The sequence below is a fragment of the Pseudophryne corroboree genome, chromosome 11 (genome assembly GCF_028390025.1).
Source record: "Pseudophryne corroboree isolate aPseCor3 chromosome 11, aPseCor3.hap2, whole genome shotgun sequence".
NCBI classification, from domain to species: Eukaryota; Metazoa; Chordata; class Amphibia; order Anura; family Myobatrachidae; genus Pseudophryne; species Pseudophryne corroboree.
The window spans coordinates 20,172,161-20,196,698 of NC_086454.1; the positions used below are offsets into that span (position 1 = coordinate 20,172,161).

General features: G+C 47.7%; 1 protein-coding gene across 1 annotated transcript in view; it reads left to right on the forward strand.

The window, feature by feature from the left end:
• The first annotated feature begins 675 nt into the window (after positions 1–675).
• Positions 676–24,538, forward strand: part of TMEM86A (transmembrane protein 86A) — a 62,544-nt gene continuing 38,681 nt past the window's right edge. The window contains exon 1 of the mRNA XM_063946356.1: positions 676–765. Coding sequence (XP_063802426.1) covers positions 745–765 — 21 coding nt within the window. The 5' untranslated portion in view covers positions 676–744. The remainder of the gene's footprint in view (positions 766–24,538) is intronic.

Genomic DNA, 24,538 nt, shown 5'->3' on the forward strand with positions numbered 1-24,538 from the left:
CACATAAATCCCCAATTTTGCTGCAAGGCCTGGGAGTCCCATACATGGCAAATTTACGTGCACCTTGGCATCGCACCTTGTAATCGGATAGACCCCCAAATGTACACGTGGGGGCAGGTGAACCACAAGATGCGAACAATCCTATATAATAAAAGGCTAACGCTGCTCCTCGTCTCTATGGGGGGAATTCAAGTGTTCTGCGCGCTGGCGGACACTAGATGCCGCCTGACGGAGCAAATCAAATGTTGACCCGTTCGGGCACGCACAGCCGTCGGCGCTGACACTACTGTTACGATGTTCCGTCATTTTGATGGACTGGCAACTAGTTCTGCCTAATAGGCGTGAACATACATATTTGTTTCTATATTCAACAATAATAATAATAATAATAACAAGTAGTAATAATAATAATAATAATAATAATAATAACAAGTAGTAATAATAATAATAATAATAATAATAGTAGTAATAGTAGTAAGAATACTAATCCATTAGGCGCTGCAGGAAGAGTGCTGGCTCAGCAGAACACCATGGTAAGCCGCCTGTATCACTGCAGAGGCAGATGCGATCCAGCTGCAGAACACGAGGGGTTAAGCTAAAGGCTCTGCAGCTGGTGAGCTGAAGCAGCAAGCCCCGCCCCCAGTGACACCTAGCCCCGCCCGCCCTGACGTCACAGCATTCTGAAAGCAGATACAATAACAATCAGCCGTGGTCACAGGGATACATTGTGCGGGATCTGCAGACATGGTGTCACCCGTCACAGTGGTGAGTGGAGGCAATATGCATATATATATACATATATACATACATACATACATACATATATAACATGCGTGTCCTGTACATAGCTGTAGTGTGCTTCCTGTGCCTGTACACAGCTCTGTATAATATATATAATATACACTGTAACGGGGCTTACACCCCTATCCCCCCACCCCCTTCCATGGCACAGTGATAGCTGTACACTGTTGTTACATTGTTTATCTTGTGTGTTATGCTGTATGTGTGTCATATTGTACATCTTTGTGTTATATAGTATATCTGGTTTGTTGCATTGTACGTCTGGTGTGTTACTGTACACTGTGCATCTGGTGTGTTACTGTACATTGTCTATCTGAGTTATAGTGTATATCTGGTGTGTTACTGTACATTGTCTGTGTGTTACATTGTATATCTTGGGTGTTGCATTGTACATCTGGTGTGTTACTGTACATTGTACGTCTGGTGTGTTACTGTACATTGTACGTCTGGTGTGTTGCTGTACATTGTTCATCTGGTGTGTTACTGAACATTGTCTATCTGTGAGTTATAGTGTATATCTGGTGTGTTACTGTACATTGTCTGTGTGTTACATTGTATATCGTGGGTGTTGCATTGTACATCTAGTGTGTTATTGTACATTGTACATCTGGTGTGTTACTGTACATTGTCTATCTGAGTTATAGTGTATATCTGGTGTGTTACTGTACATTGTCTGTGTGTTACATTGTATATCGTGGGTGTTGCATTGTACATCTAGTGTGTTATTGTACATTGTACATCTGGTGTGTTACTGTACATTGTACGTCTCATGTGTTACATTGTACATCTGTGTGCTACATTGTATATCTGTGTGTACTACTTCTGTGTGTTACATTGTACATCTGTGTGTTACATTGTATATCTGTGTAGTACATTGTACATCTGGTGTGTTACTGTACATTGTCTATCTGTGAGTTATAGTGTATATCTTGTGTGTTACTGTACATTGTTTGTTACATTGTATAACTGGCGTGTTGCATTGTATGTCTTGTGTGTTACATTGTATATCTGTGTTTTACATTGTATATCTGTGTGTACATCTGTGTGTTACATTGTACATCTGTGTGTTACATTGTATATCTGTGTTTTACATTGTATATCTGGGTGTACATCTGTGTGTTACATTGTATATCTGTGTGTACATCTGTGTGTTACATTGTACATCTGTGTGTTACATTGTATATCTGTGTTTTACATTGTATATCTGTGTGTACATCTGTTTGTTACATTGTACATCTGTGTGTTACATTGTATATCTGGGTTTTACATTGTATATCTGGGTGTACATCTGTGTGTTACATTGTATATCTGTGTGTACATCTGTGTGTTACATTGTACATCTGTGTGTTACATTGTATATCTGTGTTTTACATTGTATATCTGTGTGTACATCTGTGTGTTACATTGTACATCTGTGTGTTACATTGTATATCTGTGTTTTACATTGTATATCTGTGTGTACATCTGTGTGTTACATTGCATATCTGTGTGTACATCTGTGTGTTACATTGTATATCTGTGTTTTACATTGTATATCTGTGTGTACATCTGTGTGTTACATTGTACATCTGTGTGTTACATTGTATATCTGTGTTTTACATTGTATATCTGTGTGTACATCTGTGTGTTACATTGCATATCTGTGTGTACATCTGTGTGTTACATTGTACATCTGTGTGTTACATTGTATATCTGTGTTTTACATTGTATATCTGTGTAGTACATTGTACATATGCAGGTTGTGTATTGTGTGTCACAGGACGGTGCTGTGAGCTTCGGGGGTGGTGTGTCTGTGTGTGTGTGTGTGGGGGAAGGGGGCTCTAATCCCCCCCCCCCCCCCCCCCAATCCCTGTACTCTACAACCCAACCACAGCTGCCACCGCAGTGCCCCCACCATTAACCCCAGCAGTGCCAGCCAGGCTGTCAGAGCACAGCCCCCCCCCCAGGTGGTGACACAGTTACAGAGCTGCACCATTGCTGCAACACACAGTGTTTACCATCCAGGGCAGGGGCTGTGTGTACTACTCTGGCTGCACTGCTCTGGCACCCAAACACAGGGCTCAGCTTCCTTGTGTGACACATTGCACAATACGCTCCCCTGAGGACATGGTGTATATATATATATTCCCAGCAGCATGTGTGCTTGTCGGCTATTGTCAGCTCTCCGTCTCATTCATCACATCCTGGGAGCTCTGAGGACTGTAGGCCAGGATGTGTACAGGGATGGCTGACAGTCATAATGCAGCTGCCGGTGTTTGCTGGAGTGGATGAGCGTTATATGCACAATACACAACGGGGTCTATTTACTAAGCTTTGGATGGAGATAAAGTGGACGGAGATAAAGTACCAGCTAATCAGCTCCTAACTGTCATGTCACAGGCTGGGTTTGAAAAATGACAATTAGGAGCTTAGTAAATAGACCCCACAGTCAGTCTGTGTGATAACGCTAGATACTGTATCATGCAATCACTGTAACCATTGCCGACGGTGTAACGTGTGTCGGCTGCCTCTGCTTGCTGCCGATTGCGCCGGGTAGCCAGAATATCAGGCTGGGGGTCAGTATTCTTACACCGGCTACAGAGTCATCATCTGAATTTCATAATCAGATTTAAAAAGAACGCTAGTAAAAACTATGACTGTAAGGCTGAGCTGCATTGCCGAGTGCAGCGCCCCCATTAGGCAGGTTGGCGCTACTGACGCAGGGCTCTGGGCTGCTGCCTGTGCTGTAGAGAATGGGCCATTATCTGTGATTTACTCTGGGACTGCGGCAAAGGAGGTAACAGATTTAGATGCAATCCTGATATAAGTGGACTGGTGCCAGCACCCACCACATCCACTGTCTGTGCGGAGGTCTATTTACTAAGCCCTGGATGGATATAAAGCACACTGGAGATAAAGTACCAGCCAACCAGCTCCTAACGGTCATGTCACAGGCTGTGTTTGATAAATGACAGTTAGGAGCTGATTGGCTTCTACTTTATTTCCGGCCACTTTTTCTCCATCCAGGGCTTAGTAAATAGATCCCTAACTTACTAATATACCTGCGGAAGTCACCTGTAATGAGTCCCAGCCACTGTTGGGTTTACAAAGTAGATTGTAAGCTCTTGTGAGCAGGGCCCTCCTCAACTCATGCGCAAGAGCACCAGAGCTTTGTGTTCTGCTAGCCCTGCTGCTGATTTGGGCGATATGACGGCTGCTGCAGTGATGTTTATACCGTGTCCTGCAGTGCTCTGTGCTGTAAGTCACTTTTTCCTTGTTCCGCTCATAGGCCCTCATTCCGAGTTGTTCGCTCGTTCTTTTTCTTCGCATCGCAGCGATTTTCCGCAAACTGCGCATGCGCAATGTTCGCACCGCGCCTGCGTCAAGTAAATTTGCTAAGAAGTTTGGTATTTTACTCACGGCTTAACGAAGAAATTTCTTCGTTCTGGTGATCGTAGTGTGATTGACAGGAAGTGGGTGTTTCTGGGCGGAAACTGGCCGTTTTATGGGTGTGTGTGAGAAAACGCTGCCGTTTCTGGGAAAAACGCGGGAGTGTCTGGAGAAATGGGGGAGTGTCTGGGCGAACGCTGGGCGTGTGTGTGACGTCAAACCAGGAACGAAAAGGACTGAACTGATCGCAGTGGCAGAGTAAGTGTCGAGCTACTCAGAAACTGCAAAGAAATTTCTGATCGCTATTCTATTCGCAATTTTGCGAATCTTTCGTTCGCTGTTCTGCAAAGCTAAGATTCACTCCCAGTAGGCGGCGGCTTAGCGTGTGCAATGCTGCTAAAAGCAGCTAGCGAGCGAACAACTCGGAATGAGGGCCATAGGTGGTCATTCCGAATTGATCGCTAGCTGCATTTGTTCGCAGCGCAGCGATCAGGCAAAAAAACGGCTGTTCTGCGCATGCGTATGCGGTGCAATGCGCACACGCGTCATACAAACACAACGAACGATGTGGTTTTGCACAGGGTCTAGCGAAGCTTTTCAGTCGCACTGGTGGCTGCAGAGTGATTGACATGAAGTGGGCGTTTCTGGGTGTCAACTGACCGTTTTCAGGGAGTGTTCGGAAAAACGCAGACGTGCCAGGAAAAACGCAGGCGTGGCTGGGCGAACTCAGGGCGAGTTTGTGACGTCAAATCAGGAACTGAACAGTCTGAAGTGATCGCAAGCGCTGAGTAGGTTTTTCAGCTACTCTGGAACTGCATGAAAAAAAATTTGCCGCCACTCTGCGATCCTTTCGTTCGCACTTCTGCTAAGCTAAAATACACTCCCAGTGGGCGGCGGCATAGCGTTTGCACGGCTGCTAAAAACAGCTAGCGAGCGAACAACTCGGAGTGACCACCATACTGTCTCTGTTTACGTTCTCTGTAAGGCGCTGCAGACCCCTTGTGGCGCCATGTGCATAACGGCGAATGATGATATAATACAGCTGGAAATAATGTGTAGTGACCCAGCTGTCCCTAATTTCCAGGAACATTCCCGGATTTGAAATACGTGACCCTGGAAATATTTATGGCACATGATGTCCCTGTTTTTTTTTTTTTTTAATTTATGACCAACTCTACTGTGCAGCTTCTATTATTCTGTATATATGTTACGCTACTGATATTGTATTCTGATTCTCTGGGTGTTAAGGCTAACACTCTATACATCAGCTTCCAACTGTTATGTCGCCCCAATATAGATGTTTGGGTGGCAGTTTCATACAGAGCTTATCCCTCATCCAGCAGTCTCTATAGGAGGAATGGGGCCACTAGGATAGATACAAGGGTATGGTGTCACCCTTCAGCCCGGTTAGGGCGATACCATGGCCAACCATACATGTTCTGCTCTCACTTTGGGCTAGTGGGGGTACAGAGACCCCGTAAGAGTATTCTGAGTATTGTATTTACAAGTGATGACTGTGAGTGATGTAGAGTTGGGCGCCAGTCAGTTTTGCAGATGTACTTTGCGCACGTGCTCCTGACCCCAGCGTATGCAACTACAGGCGATGATGAGTCGTACCCAACTCCGACATGTCTCTGCTTGTGGCTGTAGGGGTGTAGCTGGGCGGTATTGGGCCGGCACACGCAGACAGAGCTTAGTGATGGCGCGTAGATGATTTGCGGCCTATGCAGAGCGAAGGATAAAAGTTTACACCGAGGAAAGGGAGGTGAAGGCAGTCTCTGATACTGGCGACGGGTGTCCAATAATGTGTTCAGATAGATGTGTGGCGCTCCGCATGCTCTGCAATACCTGCATTCAGCTCTCTGCGCTCGATGCGCGTGCAGTTACGTCGAAATTGCGTTTTACTCTGCATCATCTCCTCTGTAAGTCACCCCAAATCCTAGTGTGCCCTCTCGTGTCCTCTTCCTCAGATTATAGCAGATTTAGGGGGTTAATCAGGTCGCATCGCTAATCGATGAGACCGCAATAACTGCGGCTGCAGTGCGCATCGCAGCTCCCGTCCTGCGCCTGCACTACCATCCAATGCGATGTGATCGCATTGATTGTGAATGCCTCTGCCTGTTGACAGGCAGAGGCATTTGCGGGGGGTGGCAATGGAGCGTTGCGGTGAGTGCATCAAAAATGGGGGCGGTTTGGCGGTGTTTTCGGTGCGACTACGTGATGTCAAGAAAATGGCGGCGGGCAGTCTGTTTACGCTGCCTAGCTGCGCCTGCAGGGGGTCGTCCACAGTTTCTGCAATTGCAGTTAAATTGCGGTCGCAGCCGCTGGGCAGGCCATTTAGCATGCTGGGCGGCCTTGTCCTGCGATGGGCGGCCTTGTCCTGCGATGGGCGGCCTTGTCCTGCGATGGGCGGCCTTGTCCTGCGATGGACGGCCTTGTCCTGCGACGGGCGGACTTGTCCTGCGAAGTGCGGCCTTGTCCTGCGAAGTGCAGCCTTGTCCTGCGATGTGCGGCCTTGTCCTGCGAAGTGCGGCCTTGTCCTGCGAAGTGCGGCCTTGTCCTGCGAAGTGCGGCCTTGTCCTGCGACGGGCGGCCTTGTCCTGCGACATGCGGCCTTGTCCTGCGACGGGCGGCCTTGTCCTGCGAGGGGCGGCCTTGTCCTGCGACGTGCGGCCTTGTCCTGCGACGTGCGGCCTTGTCCTGCGACGGGCGGCCTTGTCCTGCGATGGGCGGCCTTGTCCTGCGATGGGCGGCCTTGTCCTGCGACGGACGGCCTTGTCCTGCGACGGGCGGACTTGTCCTGCGAAGTGCGGCCTTGTCCTGCGAAGTGCGGCCTTGTCCTGCGAAGTGCGGCCTTGTCCTGCAAAGTGCGGCCTTGTCCTGCGAAGTGCGGCCTTGTCCTGCGACGGGCGGCCTTGTCCTGCGACGTGCGGCCTTGTCCTGCGACGTGCGGCCTTGTCCTGCGACGTGCGGCCTTGTCCTGCGACGGGCGGCCTTGTCCTGCGACGTGCGGCCTTGTCCTGCGACGGGCGGCCTTGTCCTGCGACGGGCGGCCTTGTCCTGCGACGGGCGGCCTTGTCCTGCGATGGGCGGCCCCCAGCATGTGAAAGAACATATTTTAAGCAGAATTTGCAATCCGCACTGAATAACCCCCTTAGGTCCTTACTCAGGTCGCATTGCAAAAGCGATGTGACTGCAATTTTGGCGATCGGGCTGCAGTGCGCACACGCAGGTACCATCCTGTGTGTGCGCGCGCAGTTAATGCTGTCAGGCCGCATTATCTGTGAACTCCTCTTCCTGATTGGCAGACAGAGGCATTCGCAGGGCAGGTGGGGGGCGGTGGTGGACTGTTGCGGGGGTGATATGTTGAAAACGGGGGCGGGTCAGCGGTTTTCGGGGTAGCTGCTCCAAGCTAAAAGATGGCAGTGGGACTCCTGTCGTCGCAGCCAGGCTGCGCCGGCAGGAGGCTTCCCTAGTTTCTGCGACCGTGCACTATTTGCAATGCGATCGCAATTAGAGCGCAATCGCCGTTGGTGGCCGGTGGGTAGCAAGCTGGACGGCCTTGTCCTGCGATGGGCGGCCTACAGAATGTGAAAGAAGGGATTGCAAATTCTGCTCCGTTCTGAATAACCCCCCACAGTACACTAATGACTTTACTATAATGTACTGGAAGTAACTTATAATTGGTGTGTTCTGATGTCATCACTTATGAGTGGTGTGTTCTGATGTCATCACTTATAATTGGTGTGCTCTGATGTCATCACTTATAATTGGTGTGCTCTGATGTCATCACTTATGAGTGGTGTGTTCTGATGTCATCACTTATAATTGGTGTGCTCTGATGTCATCACTTATGAGTGGTGTGTTCTGATGTCATCACTTATAATTGGTGTGCTCTGATGTCATCACTTATAATTGGTGTGCTCTGATGTCATCACTTATGTGTGGTGTGTTCTGATGTCATCACTTATAATTGGTGTGTTCTGATGTCATCACTTATTGGTGTGCTCTGATGTCATCACTTATAATTGGTGTGTTCTGATGTCATCACTTAAATTGGTGTGTTCTGATGTCATCACTTATTGGTGTGCTCTGATGTCATCACTTATTGGTGTGCTCTGATGTCATCACTTATTGGTGTGCTCTGATGTCATCACTTATAATTGGTGTGCTATGATGTCATCACTTATAATTGGTGTGTTCTGATGTCATCACTTATTGGTGTGCTCTGATGTCATCACTTATAATTGGTGTGTTCTGATGTCATCACTTATTGGTGTGCTCTGATGTCATCACTTAAATTGGTGTGTTCTGATGTCATCACTTATTGGTGTGCTCTGATGTCATCACTTATTGGTGTGCTCTGATGTCATCACTTATTGGTGTGCTCTGATGTCATCACCTATAATTGGTGTGCTCTGATGTCATCGCTTATAATTGGTGTGCTCTGATGTGGTGACTTTGGGGTTCATAGGGAAAGCTGTGCACTTTATAGGGAATATTGTACCGGGATCCGGAGTGTTGGTTGACATGTATTAGGTCGGCAGTCATTAGGTCAAGACCATATGGTTGACAGGCACTAGGTCAACATATGAAAGGTCGACACTGGAAAAGATCAACGGGTTCATATGGTCGACGTGACAATGGTCAACACAAATGTCAACACTTTTTGTTGTTGGGTTTTTTTTACGTTTTCCTTCCTTGGCTATCCATGTCACACACATAACCTTTAGCAACCTTGTGGCCAGCGGAGCGGAGTGAGACACCGCGACCGAAGCATGGCGAGTGAAGTGAGCCCGCGAGGGAACGCGTTTCAACAATTGGTGGTTCTAGATGCCAAAACTAGCCACACTAACCCCAAAAATGAAAAAAAAAAAGGGTGTTGACCATTTGTATGCTGAATAATGTCATGTCGACCTTTTGACCCTGTTGATCTTTCGTAACGGTTGACCTTTTCCAATGTCGACCTTTTGTCCAAGTTGACCTAGTGCCTGTCGGCCATATGGTGTTGACGTAATGTCTGTAGACCTAATGATGTTGATCTTGTATATCACACCCCTTGTCCCTGCTACTGTAACGGATTATGTATATTAGATTACTGGTGACGTTACGTGTATATGGTGACAGAGCACCTCGGTGACCTCTAATACCAATATAACGTACAGCTGGGAGCGCAGCACATTGATCTAGTGTAACGGATTATGTATATTAGATTACTGGTGACGTTACTTGTATATGGTGATAGAGCACCTCGGTGACCTGTAATACCAATATAACGTACAGCTGGGAGCGCAGCATCCCATACGTTATATAATCAATACTGAGCTATACGCGGATATTGATTATCCTCCTCTATAAGTGCTACGCACATTGATCTAGTGTAGACGCTGGGCCATACAGTAATACCTATGTTCTATTCTCAGAGCCTGTCTTTACACGTGTACCGGTTTACAGATGAATCATACTGAAATGTTTGTTTCATCTATTCATTGGGATTTATGTAGCAGAACCTCTCGCGTCACACTCAGACGCCACTATCAGCCTCACAGAAACCATCACCCGATCCTTTATTTTATTTTTATAAAGACTCTGTTTCTGCAGATAATTTTCCACGGGACATTTGTCCGTATTTACTCTGACGACGCTGATGACGTATAGATAAGGGGCAGTGTTTAACCGGGTCTTCTCGGGGCATTTCTAATCAATGGCTGCCCCCAGGGGCGGATTGGGATGGAAAATCAGCCCAGAAAATTTATGGAAGCAGCCCTAATGGGGGTGTGGTCTGATGAGGGGGTGGGGTCTGTTGAGGGGGGGCGGGATCGCTCTTCATAGGTCCTAATTGTACGCAATTGCGGCTTTTATTGTGCTCTTTGCTGCAGTTGTTTCTGAGACGGGTATAGGACTCAAGGTCGACAGTGTCTAGGTCGACACCTATTGGTCGACACTATAAATAGGTCGACATGGCCATTAGGTCGACTTGAACAATGTCAACATGAATAAAGGTCGACATGTGTTTTTCATGGGTTTTTTTGTGTCGTTTGTGTCGTTTTCTTCGTAAAATGTGAAAAACTCATGTTGACCCTTTTCCATGTCGGCCTTGTTCTTGTCGACCTAATGGTCGAGTCGACCTATTGGTCGAGTCGACCTATTTCTAGTGTTGACCTATTCAGTGTCGACCAGTGGGCGGTGACCTAATGGGTGTCGATCCTAAGTGGTGTCGACCCAGAGTCTGGATACCGTCTAAGACCAGGGGTGGGTTGGGAACTAAAAGTGGCCCTGTACTATTTTGTGGAAGTGGCCTGACGTGGGCAGTGCACGAGGTATAACATACCGTGTCGCCATGGCGGCATCACTGGCTGGCAGAGTCGCTGTACTGCAGATATGGAGTAACAGAATGAATGGGGACAGTGCAGTGTACTGAGTGCGGTGGGCCGCCTGTCATGTGTGGGCTGGGGCCACATGACAACACACAAAACAGACCCCACAGACACGTCGCCCTACCAGGAGTCTTCATGGTGAGCCCTATGGCCAATCCGCCCCTGGCTGCGCCACTCGGGGACAATCAATCTGTCTGAAGGCCTGATCTGTGGGTGACCAGATGGCTAAATTCCCTTGTGGCCCGAACAGCACGAGGTGTAATGGGCGGAGATTCTATCCTTGATCCAACATTGCGCACACACATCAAATATGGGAGGGCCCAGCCGCGGGAAACGCCCATTTTCTGACGCCAAGAGGTCTCCCGCCAAGAAGACTCAGCTGGCCTATAGCACTGCAACAGGGATCATGATTTGGGGTGACCCAGCATTCCGCGTCATCAATGTGAGATTTATGGGACACCTACTGTTTGCTGTAGGTAATTAAAGAGACGGATGACCACAAATGAATAAACCCTTTAACTAGGAATGTCCAGTGAGCGTAGTGGTGGGCCTGTGACTGGTGACTGCGTACACATAATGACCACATTAGGTGGAACTCCCAATCCAATTCAGATCTGTGCCCGACGCATTTCGATCAGGAGCACCGGTTGTTCTGGGTCCAGGCACAGAATGATGTCTGCGCAATTCAAGGGTCGAAGGTCCATTTCTAGTAAATATTGGTCAGTGTATGAGCCGCTTTAATAAAGTGCCTGAGCATTTATTATTATTTTATTATGATTATTCTCATTATGTATGATGCAGGGGCTCATTTGCAATGGAATGCGATAGCGTTGCAGTCTTGCTGTATTATTGTCCTATTCACCGATTGTAGAGCGCAGCAGAATTTGCTGGTGCTATATAAGTAAACATTCAGAAATAATAATGACTGCAGGTGGCTAATGATAAATGCGCAGAACGGTGCAGGACATTGCTATTGCAGGACACACTTACTGAGATATGGCAGGACATACTGACCCAAAAACAGCTGGGAAGTCCAATGGAAAATTGATCAGATCATACATGATAGGTCATGACGGTAAATGCAGGCAGACGATGATCAGCGCTATTGATCTCTATGTGCGGCCCATAGCACTAGCAGGCTCAGTCTTGTCTGATGAGACCATGGCCGATTGGACCAGAGGTGAGGGTTGAGGGACATCTGATCTTGGCTTCACCATGTTGGGCATTGATCCTGTCCCTTGATACTTTTGCTAAGCGACAGGATCATGCGGAGGCCTGTGGTACATTTCTAGCCTGCGGGTAACAGAACGCCCACTCATTATGAGACTCACTGGTCTGGTTACTATTTGTCACAGGTAAGAAGTATATCTGCGCATATGCATTGCGGCACGATGACTCATGCGTGCGCAATGGAACTGGAATCTTGAACACAAGTTAAACTTCCACTTTTGAAAAAAAAAATGATAAAAATATTAAAATCATAAAAAAAATTCTATAAAAAATAGTTACATTTAGGCCATTCAGAGTCAAAGGTTTTATTTAAACAAATAAAGGTGCCCTCCTGCCATCACCGTGCTGAGATGGCCCAAGCGATTTAAAGGACTGCGGTGACACGTACTGCTGCGGCCCTTCAGAAATGGGCTTCCTAATACTTTGGTAAAAGAGTGGTAGCCAGCGATGCACTTTTTGATTCCCCTTAATAGGCCCCAGGGGGCTTATATAACAAAGATTAGCGCATCCTAAAGGACAGAATTAAATGTTGCTTTACTGAGCAATGCAGGTCTCTTGCTGTCCTGCTTTCCGGCCGCCAGCTCTCGTAAAGCGTTGTTCTCCGGATCTCGCAGACGTGCGCTAACGCCCTTTTCAGATGGTGTTATCCCGTTACATTCAGTGGAGCCGGAGATGGATTCTGCATTAAGGGGGTCATTCCGAGTTGATCGCTCGCTAGCTGTTTTTAGCAGCCGTGCAAACGCTAAGCCGCCGCCCACTGGGAGTGTATCTTTGCTTAGCAGAAGTGCGAACGAAAAGATCTCAGAGCGACTACGAAAAAAAAGTGTGTAGTTTCAGAGTAGCTCCAGACCTACTCAGCGCTTGCGATCACTTCAGACTGTTTAGTTCCGGATTTGACGTCACAAACACGCCCTGCGTTCGGCCAGCCACGCCCGCATTTTTCCTGGCACGCCTGCATTTTTCAGCACACTCCCTGAAAACGGTCAGTTACCTCCCAGAAACGCCCACTTCCTGTCAATCACTCTGCGGCCAGCAGTGCGACTGAAAAGCTTCGCTAGACCCTGTGTGAAACTACTTCGGCCGTTGTGAAAGTACATCGTGCGTGCGCATTGCGCCACCTACGCATGCGCAGAAGGGCCATTTTTTTGCATCATCGCTGCGCAGCGAACATTTTCAGCTAGCGATCAACTCGGAATGACGGTGACCCCTAAATTTAGAGTGAGTCCGATGCCCACCGCATTGAATAGACACCCTTTCTGCCTGATTCCATCAGCCGACGCAGCGGCGGACCCCTGGAAACGCGGAGGATAGTCCTTGAAATATAATCAATCATGTTCTTATTTTTCTTATTTAAGGCTCCCACCTCTACCCAAGAACAAGGAATTGAGAATTATCCTTTAAATAATAGAATAATCTCCTGCAAACTACTTGTTTCATCTGCTCGCAGAACTTCCATTTTAAACCTGTTGTCAAAATGGGCATCATTCAATCAGACAGTAAGTGACTAGAAAGCGTCGGCAGCTGCTGACACAGATTCTGTGGGTGGCCCAGCGCTGTCCGCTTTCACCTTTCTCTCCTGAGCCTTCCCTTGCTGCATTGAACATTTTCTCGATTGAGCCAGGGACAAAGGAAGTACAGAGAAAGCTCTGACAAACAGCTGTATCATGTGCCCGGCCGCAGCCAAACTGAGCATGCAGAAAGACTACAGAGAGCAATATCAGGAGACGCAGGCTATAATAGCAATAGGAAGCAAGCAGGTATAACGTTGCAATGCTGCTGCTGCAGATTTTCATCCCTTTTCCAGGCCGGGTGGTGGATGCGGAGAGAGACAGTTTATTCCACCCCCTCTCCTCTTATCTCCCCGTGTAACTGGCACCAAGAAAGAGAACGTAAGCTGAGCAGCTATGTGGCTAGTGGAGCCAATATTCATTTACTCTGATCAACCCTGCCCCGTGTACTACATTAGAGTGAATGAATATTTGCGTGCAGTGTGCGGCTGTGTCGACTGCCAGAACGCTCTAGTTTCATACTGACCTAAATTCCATGGCTGGACCGTGTCCTAGTTGGAATGACCTGGGTATGACTTTGCTGAACCAGGATTTATGAAAATGCATCCTAACTAGAGATAAGCAGTTCGGATTACTTGGAATTCGAGCCACTCCGAACTTCCGGGATCCGAGTCACTACGATAGGCGGCTCAGGTGTTCTCGCCAGACTTGGATTCCAGATTGAGGCAAACCGCCATCCTTCCGGCATTGTATTCTCGCAATTTGGATTCGATATAAGGGGCTGCGGCAGTGACTCAGCGCCATTTCAGTTCAATCCAGGCACGCTGCTGTATGCTGCGCTCTGCTCTGCTGATTTAAATGTCCAGAAGAGAGTGACTAATACAAGTGGCTGTTCTTAACATATACAAGGTATGCTGCTGTATGCTGCGCTCTGCTGATTTACGTGGCTGTGTGGTGTCCAGACAGAGTGACAAATATTCCCCAGGTCCCACCCACTGTGTTCACATAAGCAATAAGCAAAGTAAAAAATAAATAAAAAAAGTAAAAAAAATGGCATAACTTCTTTGTACTGTTCTGCGCACTGCAACCCCGTATGCGGCACCCCATTACACTGTACCCCGGTGCGAGTGCGGAAAAGCGGTCTGACTTCACACCGTGTGAGCCGGGTTGCCAGTTAAAAAAATAATTTTATATATATATATATATATATATATATATATATATATAGTTGTATAATTTGTTTGTACTGTTCTGCGCACTCTACCCCACTACGTTGTATCCCAATGGATAATTCCAAATTGCACCACTTTTCATTTCTGCCACTGTTGTATGGCAATGCTTCTTAGTGCTATAAACTGCTGTGTGTTTGTGCTGCTGCTCTGTCGCTAATACCCCTTTCAGACCGCAATAGGTAGGTCGCACCCAGGAGCCATACACGGGTGCTTCCCCGGTGCAACCTGTCTAAGCCCCTTTCACACCGCTGTCCCCAGCTGGCACATTGCTGAGTTGGTGACGTCAGCGCTGTCTGTCCATACAGTGTGAATGGGAAATGGGTCGCATCGACTCGGCTTACCCGTTCACACTGCACAGCGACCCGTGTTGAAGCCGTATTCAACCCTGGTCGCTACAAGGGTTGAAAGGGTCACTCGATCTGGGATATTTCCACTGGGCCTTTTCAGACCGCACAGCAACCCGAGTAATTGCGCGCTTTTGTGCAATAACCCGTGTTACAAGCTGGCGGTCTGAAAGGGGTATTAGTAAACCTGGCCAGCTTGCTGCAGCCTTTGGCCTAAAGCGGACAAACACAATATTGTGAGCTGTGAGGTGGTCAGAATTGACTGGAAATGAATGTTATTGAGGTTAATAATACTGTAGGAACAAAAAAAGTCCCAAATTATGTTATTTTAGTTATTTTTTGTAAATTTTTGTAAAAAAATACAAAAACAAAACCAGTTACTGCTGAAATCCAAAACCGAATCCAAAACCAAATGACGAATTAGAACCAAAAACATCAAATATAGTGCTATGGATTGATGAAAGAGGGGGTCCCCAAACCGGTATCTTGCCTAGGGCCCCACGAAGTCTAAATCCGGCTCTGGTTCTTGGTACACCCCCGAGCATGTTCTTGGTACACCCCCGAGCATGTTTGTGTTACAATCCCCAGCATGTTCGTGGTCCCCAATTTGCAGTTGGAAATTGGATGCTTATGGGGGTAGTACGTCCTTACAGCACATTGAGGGTCATTCCGAGTTGATCGCTGGCTGCCGTTTTTCGCAGCGCAACACACAGGTTACTACTGTGCATACATATGCACCGCAATGCGCAGGCGTGTCGTATGGCTACAAAGCAGATCGTTGCTGAGTGATGGATTTAACGAAGAATCTATTCGCACAGCCGATCGCAAGGAGATTGACAGGAAAAGGGCGTTTGTGGGTGTCAACTGACCATTTTCTGGGAGTGGTGCGGTGAACGCAGGCGTGTCCAAGCGCTCGGAAGGTGGATGTCTTGACCAGTAGCGGATCTTGCCACGGGCAAGCAGGACTTTTGCCCGGGGCGCCGCCTTCCGGAGGGCGCTGGCGCCATCTGGAGGGCGCCGCACCGTGGCAAGATCCGCCACTGCTGCCCGCTGTGTCCCCCGTCCGCCTCCGCTGCCTGCTGCCGTCCCCGTCCGCCTCCTGTGAAGGGAACTAGACGCTATGCGTCTAGTTTCCCTTCGTGGAGAGTAACTTTGCTGAGCGGTGCGCGATGACGTCATCGCGCACCGCACAGCACAGGTCCTCTCCACGAAGGGAACTAGACGCATAGCGTCTAGTTTCCCTTCGTGGAGAGGACCTTTTGCTGTGCGGTGCGCAATGACGTCATCGCGCACCGCTCAGCATTCAAGCGGCGCTAGCAATGTACAGGGGGCGTAACTGACCACGCCCCCTGTATTAGGCCACACCCCTTTTCCTGCCCGGGGCGCAGAGCGCCCTTGAACCGGCCCTGGTCTTGACGTCAATTCCGGGACCTGCAACACTGGATTCATCGCACAGGGTAAGTAACTTTTACCCTGATCTTGTTCTACACAAGACTTTTTTTGCATAGCAGGGCTGCACAAGCGATCGCAGCCCTGCTATGCAAAAAAACAGTCCCCCATAGGCGGCGTCTAGTTGATCGCACGGACAGCAAAAAGTTGCAGCGTGCGATCAACTCGGAATGACCCCCATTATGTGCACAGTAAATGACCAGTTCAATTATTAAATATCTACACAATTACTGTATATGTGTCAACAACATTTGTGGAAGACAAGTTACAACCTGCTAATTGCTGATTTAATTCTCTTTTCTGCTGACCAAGAAGAGGTCAATGAAAAATACAAGGTCTTTAGAGTTCTCTCATTAAGGGACAAATTCCTTAGAGAACGGCAATTGGAATTCTCCCCGGATTAACATTCCTCTTGCTTTTAAATTCATCTTCTGGTTCCTGTTTCCTAAAAGACATGCAATTAGGCAACCTGTCATGCTACAGTTATTGTGGAACTACAAGTCTCAGGAATGTGAAGTTAATCTAGTGTTTTTGTAATGTTAGATGGGATTTTAGCAACATCTTTACCGATTTGTGTATATCAGGAGGTTCTACCAGCTGCAAAAGTAAGGAGCATGGCCCTCATTCCGAGTTGTTCGCTCGCAAGGCGAATGTAGCAGAGTTACACACGCTAAGCCGCCGCCTACTGGGAGTGAATCTTAGCTTCTTAAAATTGCGACCGACGTACGCGCAATATTGCGATTACAAACGAGTTAGCAGTTTCAGAGTAGCTCCAGACTTACTCTGCCTGTGCGATCATTTCAGTGCTTGTCGTTCCTGGTTGACGTCACAAACACACCCAGCGTTCGCCCAGGCACTCCCACCGTTTCCCCGGCCACTCCTGCGTTTTTTCCGGAAACGGTAGCGTTTTCAGCCACACGCCCCTGAAACGCCGTGTATCCGCCCAGTAACACCCATTTCCTGTCAATCACATTACGATCGCCGGAGCGAAGAAAAAGCCGTGAGTAAAAATACTTTCATCATAGTAAAGTTACTTGGCGCAGTCGCAGTGCGAACATTGCGCATGCGTACTAAGCGGATTTTCACTGCGATGCGATGAAAAATACCGAGCGAACAACTCGGAATGAGGGCCCATGTTCCCTGTTTTATTGGGGCAGTTCCCAGGATTGGGAAATGGGTGTACAAACGTGGGGCGGACTCTCATGGAAATATTTCGGCACAAGCAGCGAGTTACTACTTATTAATTATCCCTCAAACGAAAGCTTTTAAAACATTCCAGGACAGATTGTACAATACAACCTACCTACATATACGTCACACAGTGGGGTCTATTTACTAAGCCTTGGAGAGAGATAAAGTGACTAGCGATAAAGGGCCCCATTTATCAACAAATCTTAATACCTGCGGCATATTTAGTTTAGTGTCACTGCGTTACTAATGGATGTGCAGATGGTATTCAGCATTACTTACCTCTCTGCGCGGTCCAGCAATGTACCAAAGTACCGGCCAATCAGCTCCTAACTGTCATTTTTTAAATACAGCCTGTACCATGACAGTTAGGAGCTGTTTGGCTGGTACTTTATTTCTCTCCACTTTATCTCTCTCCAAAGCTTAGTAAATAGACCCCAGGATTTCTCCCAAACACACCTGATTTCAGGAGTTACTAAGGAACCCATAGATTGATGTAGGGGAGACGGCAGCAGGTATTGGGATACTGTTTTCGATCACAGAAAGCAGCCCCCCCCCCGTAGGTTTCTGTGGGGGCTGATGAAATGAATGTCAGCTGCTGATGTGCCCTTTACACTACGCACCTCAATGTGTGACCATGTGTCCGCCAGCCCCGCCATCTTATACCTGATGTTTGGACAGTATGACTGGTATGATGCGCAGTCTAATGGCTGTGAGGGGAAGCAGTGGTCTACCTGCTCTGGCCTGGCGGGGAATTAGACTGACATAGAGAACATTACACGTATAACACCCTCATATATTAATATATTATTATATTCTATTGCTGGCTATGCCCACGATGTGCCACTGCACTGGCACAATAACTCGTCACCATTACGTCCTGATTTCACCCTGAAATCACAGATTTTTGTAATCAGCCCTTGGGCGATTTGGGATATATGCAAGCACTCACATATCTTATTGAACCCTAAGAGTAACTTCTCTTCCACGTATGCCTGTACAGGCAAATAAGCATTAAGCGTTACATGTGTATACAGCCAAAAGACAGAAGTGTTAGATGACGTCGGACAGGAGGCAGATTGATGTGAACCAGGTAGTACGTCCCAAGAAAGGGAGTCCAGCCGCTAGGACTCTTACTGCGTGTTGGGGCTGGTCGCCGGCTTCTGGAGGTAGATAAGGGCTGTTAGCTGCAGTGATAAGACGTCTGTTCACCTACCTGGGTTACCTATCCATATATTATGTGAAGGACAAACTGGTAAAGTGAGCTCTATATCTAGAGCTCTGCACAGCCGACCTGGATCACATAGCTTATCACAATGGTGTGTTTTATATTTGTCCAGGAAAACAAAGTAGCCGATGTATGACGCCTGTTCTGTATCACTTCGCATTGCGCACGTGTATGCGCCAATGCGGAGTCGTGTAATTCTGCTACTGAGCAGGGGGTCCTGATGCAGGAGAGGTACAGCAAGAATGTAGAAGACACATTTACACCTGTGAAAGTCGTAATATTTATGAATAGATACGGACATCCTCAGGGATAGACGAAACGCATTGTACGCCGATAACATACAGACTATGGGGGTGATTCCGAGTTGTTCGCTCGCTAGCTGCTTTTAGCAGCATTGCACACGCTAAGCCGCCGCCCTCTGGGAGTGTATCTTAGCTTCACAGAATTGCGAACGAAAGATTAGCAGAATTGCAAATAGAAATTTCTTAGCAGTTTTTGAGTAGCTCGAGACTTACTCCTACACTGCGATCAGTTCAGTCAGTTTCGTTCCTGGTTTGATGTCACACACACGCCCAGCGTTCGCCTAGCCACTCCCCCGTTTCTCCAGACACTCCCGCGTTTTTCCCTGACACGCCTGCGTTTTTCCGCACACTCCCAGAAAACGGTCAGTTTCTGCCCAGAAACACCCACTTCCTGTCAATCACACTACGATCAGCAGAACGATGAAAAAACTTTGTTATGCCGTGAGTAAAATACCAAACTTTTGTGCTAATATACTTGGCGCAGGCGCGCTGCGTACATTGCGCATGCGCAGTTTGCGACTAATCGCTCCGTAGCGAAAAAAAAAATAACGAGCGAACAACTCGGAATGACCCCCTATGTATCAGTGCTGCCGGTTGGGAATAAAATCCTAATTTGGCCCAGGGTGGAGCGGTACAACCAGGCCCTGAAACAGTCCTATTGGCTGCAATTTTTATTATTATACAGTATTTATATGGAATACATATGTTTTTAATTTTTTTAGCATTTTATAATATTGTATTCAGGTTTGTCCCAGAAATGAGGCCCACCAATAATAAGCCAATTTAAACTTAATAGCTCTTTATCAGGCATGTTGGGAAATGCAGTCAGAAGATTACATTAAATGACCACTATGGGGCTGTGTTTTGGTCACTATACAACTGCATTACCAGTCCACAGTCAGTGGCCCTAGACCCAGGAGGGCTGGACAGGGTCATCTTAAAGTATAGGCACCCTGGGCAACTGCCTGGGACCCCACAATCCTAAGGGCCTTTGGGCAAGGGTGTTTGGTGGTCATGCAATCAAAGTAGCAAGGCAGCGTTCTCTAACGGCCTCCCACCCTGCTGCCAGACAGTGAATGGCTGTCAGCGTGCTGATTGGTGGATGGCTGGATCTATTCACCAATCAGAGTGCAGCATTCTCTACATGCCTCCCACCCTGCAGCCAGACAGTGAATGGCTGTCAGTGTGCTGATTGGTGGATGGCTGGATCTATTCACCAATCAGAGTGCAGCATTCTCTACATGCCTCCCACCCTGCAGCCAGACAGTGAACGGCTGTCAGTATGCTGATTGGTGGATGGCTAGATCTATTCACCAATCAGAGTGCAGCATTCTCTACATGCCTCCCACCCTGCAGCCAGACAGTGAATGACTGTCAGCATGCTGATTGGTGGATGGCTGGGTTTATTCACCAATCAGAGTGCAGCATTCTCTACATGCCTCCCACCCTGCAGCCAGACAGTGAATGGCTGTCAGCATGCTGGTTGGTAGATGGCTGGAGCTATCCTCCAATCAGTGCTGACTTTGTCACTTTACGTGTAGCACATGACACATTGGGGGCTTCCGCTTTACAGCAAAATCATCAATGTGTGTGGGCGGTGTACTTACCTATTCGTCACTGCCGGTATCGCTGTCCGTAGAGGTGTCTGTGATTACCGGCTCGGCGCAGAGAGCAGAATAGTTAATAGGAGGGTTATCAGCATGAAACACAGAATAGAAACGCCGCTATGTCAATATCTCCAGCAAAATAAATTGGAAGCAGAAATGTATCTGACAGTGTAAACCAATGTATCCTGATCGTTCTCCTGCAGTGACCCTTACGCGACATTCTAAATCCGTCAGCCGGCCGGATGTGATTTCCCTGTGCCAGGCTGGGATTACTGGTATCAGGCCGGGGATAATGTCTGTGACTTGTGCCCTCTTAATACGTGTACTAATGATACAGTGGCCGCTAATGCTGGTTAGAGGGAACGGGAGGACGGTGACTCATCCTTTCGCTGTAGTGAGAATGACGCAGAACTGGCCGCAGCATCAGCCCCCATCTGGTTTGGAGACTGTGTTAGGAAACCCACAGCCTTCAGAGGCCACAGTGCAATAGATCACTCATCCAGCTCCTCTATGACAGAAAATGATCAGTTCCGTTTCTCTATTGGGTCGATCCAATTACCCGGGAAGGGTGCGAAGTGTCGCTGCTTCTGCGTTTCAATGCCGGCAACAGAACCCGATCTCGCACCCTTCGTGGGCAGAAATCAGACGCAATTCGTACAAAATCGCTCGGACCTCAATGGGGTGGCGGGCACTTTTGTACAAATTTGGGCTGGTGTAAAGTGCGACCGCTGCTGCGATGACTCACACCCGCGAGATCATCGTGGTTACTTGTATTGACCCCTGTTACTCCCAAGGTCAAACTTGTCATCAGGAAACAAGGACCTTGACTAAAGAAAAAGAGTGATTAACCCTACGAGTTACGCCCGGTGTATATAGGGACACTTCATATATTCATAAATTACATATAGACCCAGATTTATCAAGCCTTGGAGAGTGGTAAATTGCACGGTGATAAAGTACCAGCCAATCAGCTACTCACTGTCATTTTTGAAATACAGCCTGTGACATGGCAGTTAGGTGCTGGTTGGTTGGTGCAATTTATCGCTCTCCAAGGCCTGATAAATCAATAATAATCTGGATCGCGAGACATTGTACCGTGCAGGCCCAAAAGATTATAGAGACAAATCCTTAAATCCTGGAACTGTGGCAGTTGTGCAGGATATAGGGATATAAATCTGAATGTAATTGACATTGTTTAATTCTACACTAAGCAAACTCGACATTACTGTAATGATCTTAGGGGCCTATTTATCACCATCCGCATCGGATGTGAGGTAATAAAATCACCAGAATCCGCACTGCGAAAATTGAGTACATCGCACGGATATCTTAATTATCGCATGCAGGGACAGAGCTTGCGAGCAAGCTCTGTCCCTGCAATACCTGTCCGCAGCATCATGGGGGTATTTTTTGTAAAAAATACCCCGATGTTCTGCTTTGCATGCGCTGCCACCGCCGACATCGCCGCTACCACCCGCCGCCGGGTCGATCCCCCTCCCCCCATCGTGACTACCCCCCCCCCCCCCCCCCCCGCACGGTAAATAATACTCACCAGTCCAGGGAGCTGGCCATCACAGCTCCTGCTGGTCTGCCGTGCGCCGGATCCTGTGCGCCGCTGTGACACCCGGTGCTGTAAAGTGAGCTGCCGTTTTACAGCGTCACTTTACTGCACCGGCGGTCACAACGCAGCACATGGAGGACCCGGAAGCCTGCACCGAAGCACCGATCACCGGCTCCTGGACTAGTAAGTGTGTTTTTTCTTTATTTTTCCCTTTTACCAGTGATCAGACAAACATAGCTGATCACCGGAGCCCGGTCCCGCACAGCTATCTCTGCCAGGGGGCAGAGAAAGCTGGGCAGAAGGCAGCTTATCACAGGGCTCGCTGCAATTTTTTTTCACGTTTTTTTTCCCCACTAAAGTCGGCCCAGATCGCATTTCCCATTATAAGTATGGAGAATGCGATGTGGGTTACTAGAAAAAAAGTGAGTTAAAGGATTTTGAGCAGTTTTTCATGAAAAAAACATTTAAGTGATACTAAAATAATGTGAAAAATATTATCACATTTTTTTAGTTAAAATATTGTTAAAAAAATAGGCCTTTTAGTATCTTCAATTTACTGTGTGCGCTATTTCACTTCTGCGTGCTCGTCGTCAGGTGTTGCCTCCATGAGCGGTTAATGAACGCTGCAGACACACACAGTACTTGTACTATTAATGCTCAGTGTGTGGGAGTGGCTACAAGTGGGCGGGGTCTATGCCGCTGTTGTTTTTATTCCGGCATCTGGGAAACGGTCCAGAAATGATATTTCCTGCACTGGGACATTTAGAGAAATTTGCCTTTCTTACATAAACACAAGCAAAGAAATGCCGGGTTATCAGCAGCTAATGCTCTGGCGCTTCCTGGTGGTTACAATCTCTCTTATGCTGAAAAACCACTTCCAAATTCTGTATCTACTGCTTTCAAAGCAAAAGTTCCTGGAAAGTAAAAAGAAAAAGTTCGGAATTCCTGGTAGGCCGCAGTCATTTCCGCACATTGTGATGACATTCTGGGCCAGAGGCAAGCAACAAACAGAAGTGCTTCTTTGTACCTGGACAAACCATGTTGCAATACAAGGGTTCCATATTAATACATTCATTGTTTCACATACAGAGACACGTTCAAGGCCACTGAGAGGACTCTTGCCTCCCAGTTTGGCAATAGCCACCCCTAAACAATAGATATAGGCTACATGGGGAGGCGGACTGGCCGCATCTGGGCCCACATGTTCCTCAGTACTCTGACAAGGGGGGATGTATCATAGCAACCAGATTGTAGTTATTTCTTACCATGTACATGACAGCAAGAACCTGATTGGTAGCTTTGGGCTGATGGAGGACAGGAACTGGAGGTGTAAATGATGGGGGACAGGTACTGGAGGTGTAAATGATGGGGGACAGGTACTGGAGGTGTAAATGATGGGGGACAGGAACTGGAGGTGTAAATGATGGAGGACAAGAACTGGAGGTGTAAATGATGTGGGACAGGTACTGGAGGTGTAAATGATGGAGGACAGGTACTGGAGGTGTAAATGATGTGGGGCAGGTATTGGAGGTGTAAATGATGTGGGGCAGGCATTGGAGGTGTAAATGATGGGGGACAGGTACTGCAGGTGTAAATGAAGTGGGGCAGGTATTGGAGGTGTAAATGATGTGGGACAGGTACTGGAGGTGTAAATGATGGGGGACAGGTACTGCAGGTGTAAATGATGTGGGGCAGGTATTGGAGGTGTAAATGATGGGGGACAGGTACTGGAGGTGTAAATGATGTAGGACAGGTGGGTGGAGGTATAAATGATGCAGGACAGGTAGGTGGAGGTCTAAATGATGCAGGACAGGTGGGTAGAGGTGTAAATTATGTGGGGACAGGTACTGGAGGTGTAAATGATGGGGGACAGGTACTGGAGGTATAAATGATGAGGGACAGGTACTGGAGGTGTAAATGATGAGGGACAGGTACTGGAGATGTAAATGATGGGGGACAGGTACTGGAGGTGTAAATGATGTGGGACAGGTACTGGAGGTGTATATGATGGGGGACAGGTACTGGAGGTGTAAATGATGAGGGACAGGTACTGGAGGTGTAAATGTTGTGAGACAGGTACTGGAGGTGTAAATGATGGGAGACAGGTACTGGAGGTGTAAATGATGAGGGACAGGTACGTGGAGGTATAAATGATGGGGGACAGGTACTGGAGGTGTACATGATGAGGGACAGGTACGTGGAGGTATAAATGATGGAGGACAGGTACTGGAGGTGTACATGATGGAGGACAGGTACTGGAGGTGTAAATGATGGGGGACAGGTACGTGGAGGTATAAATGATGGGGGACAGGTACTGGAGGTGTACATGATGAGGGACAGGT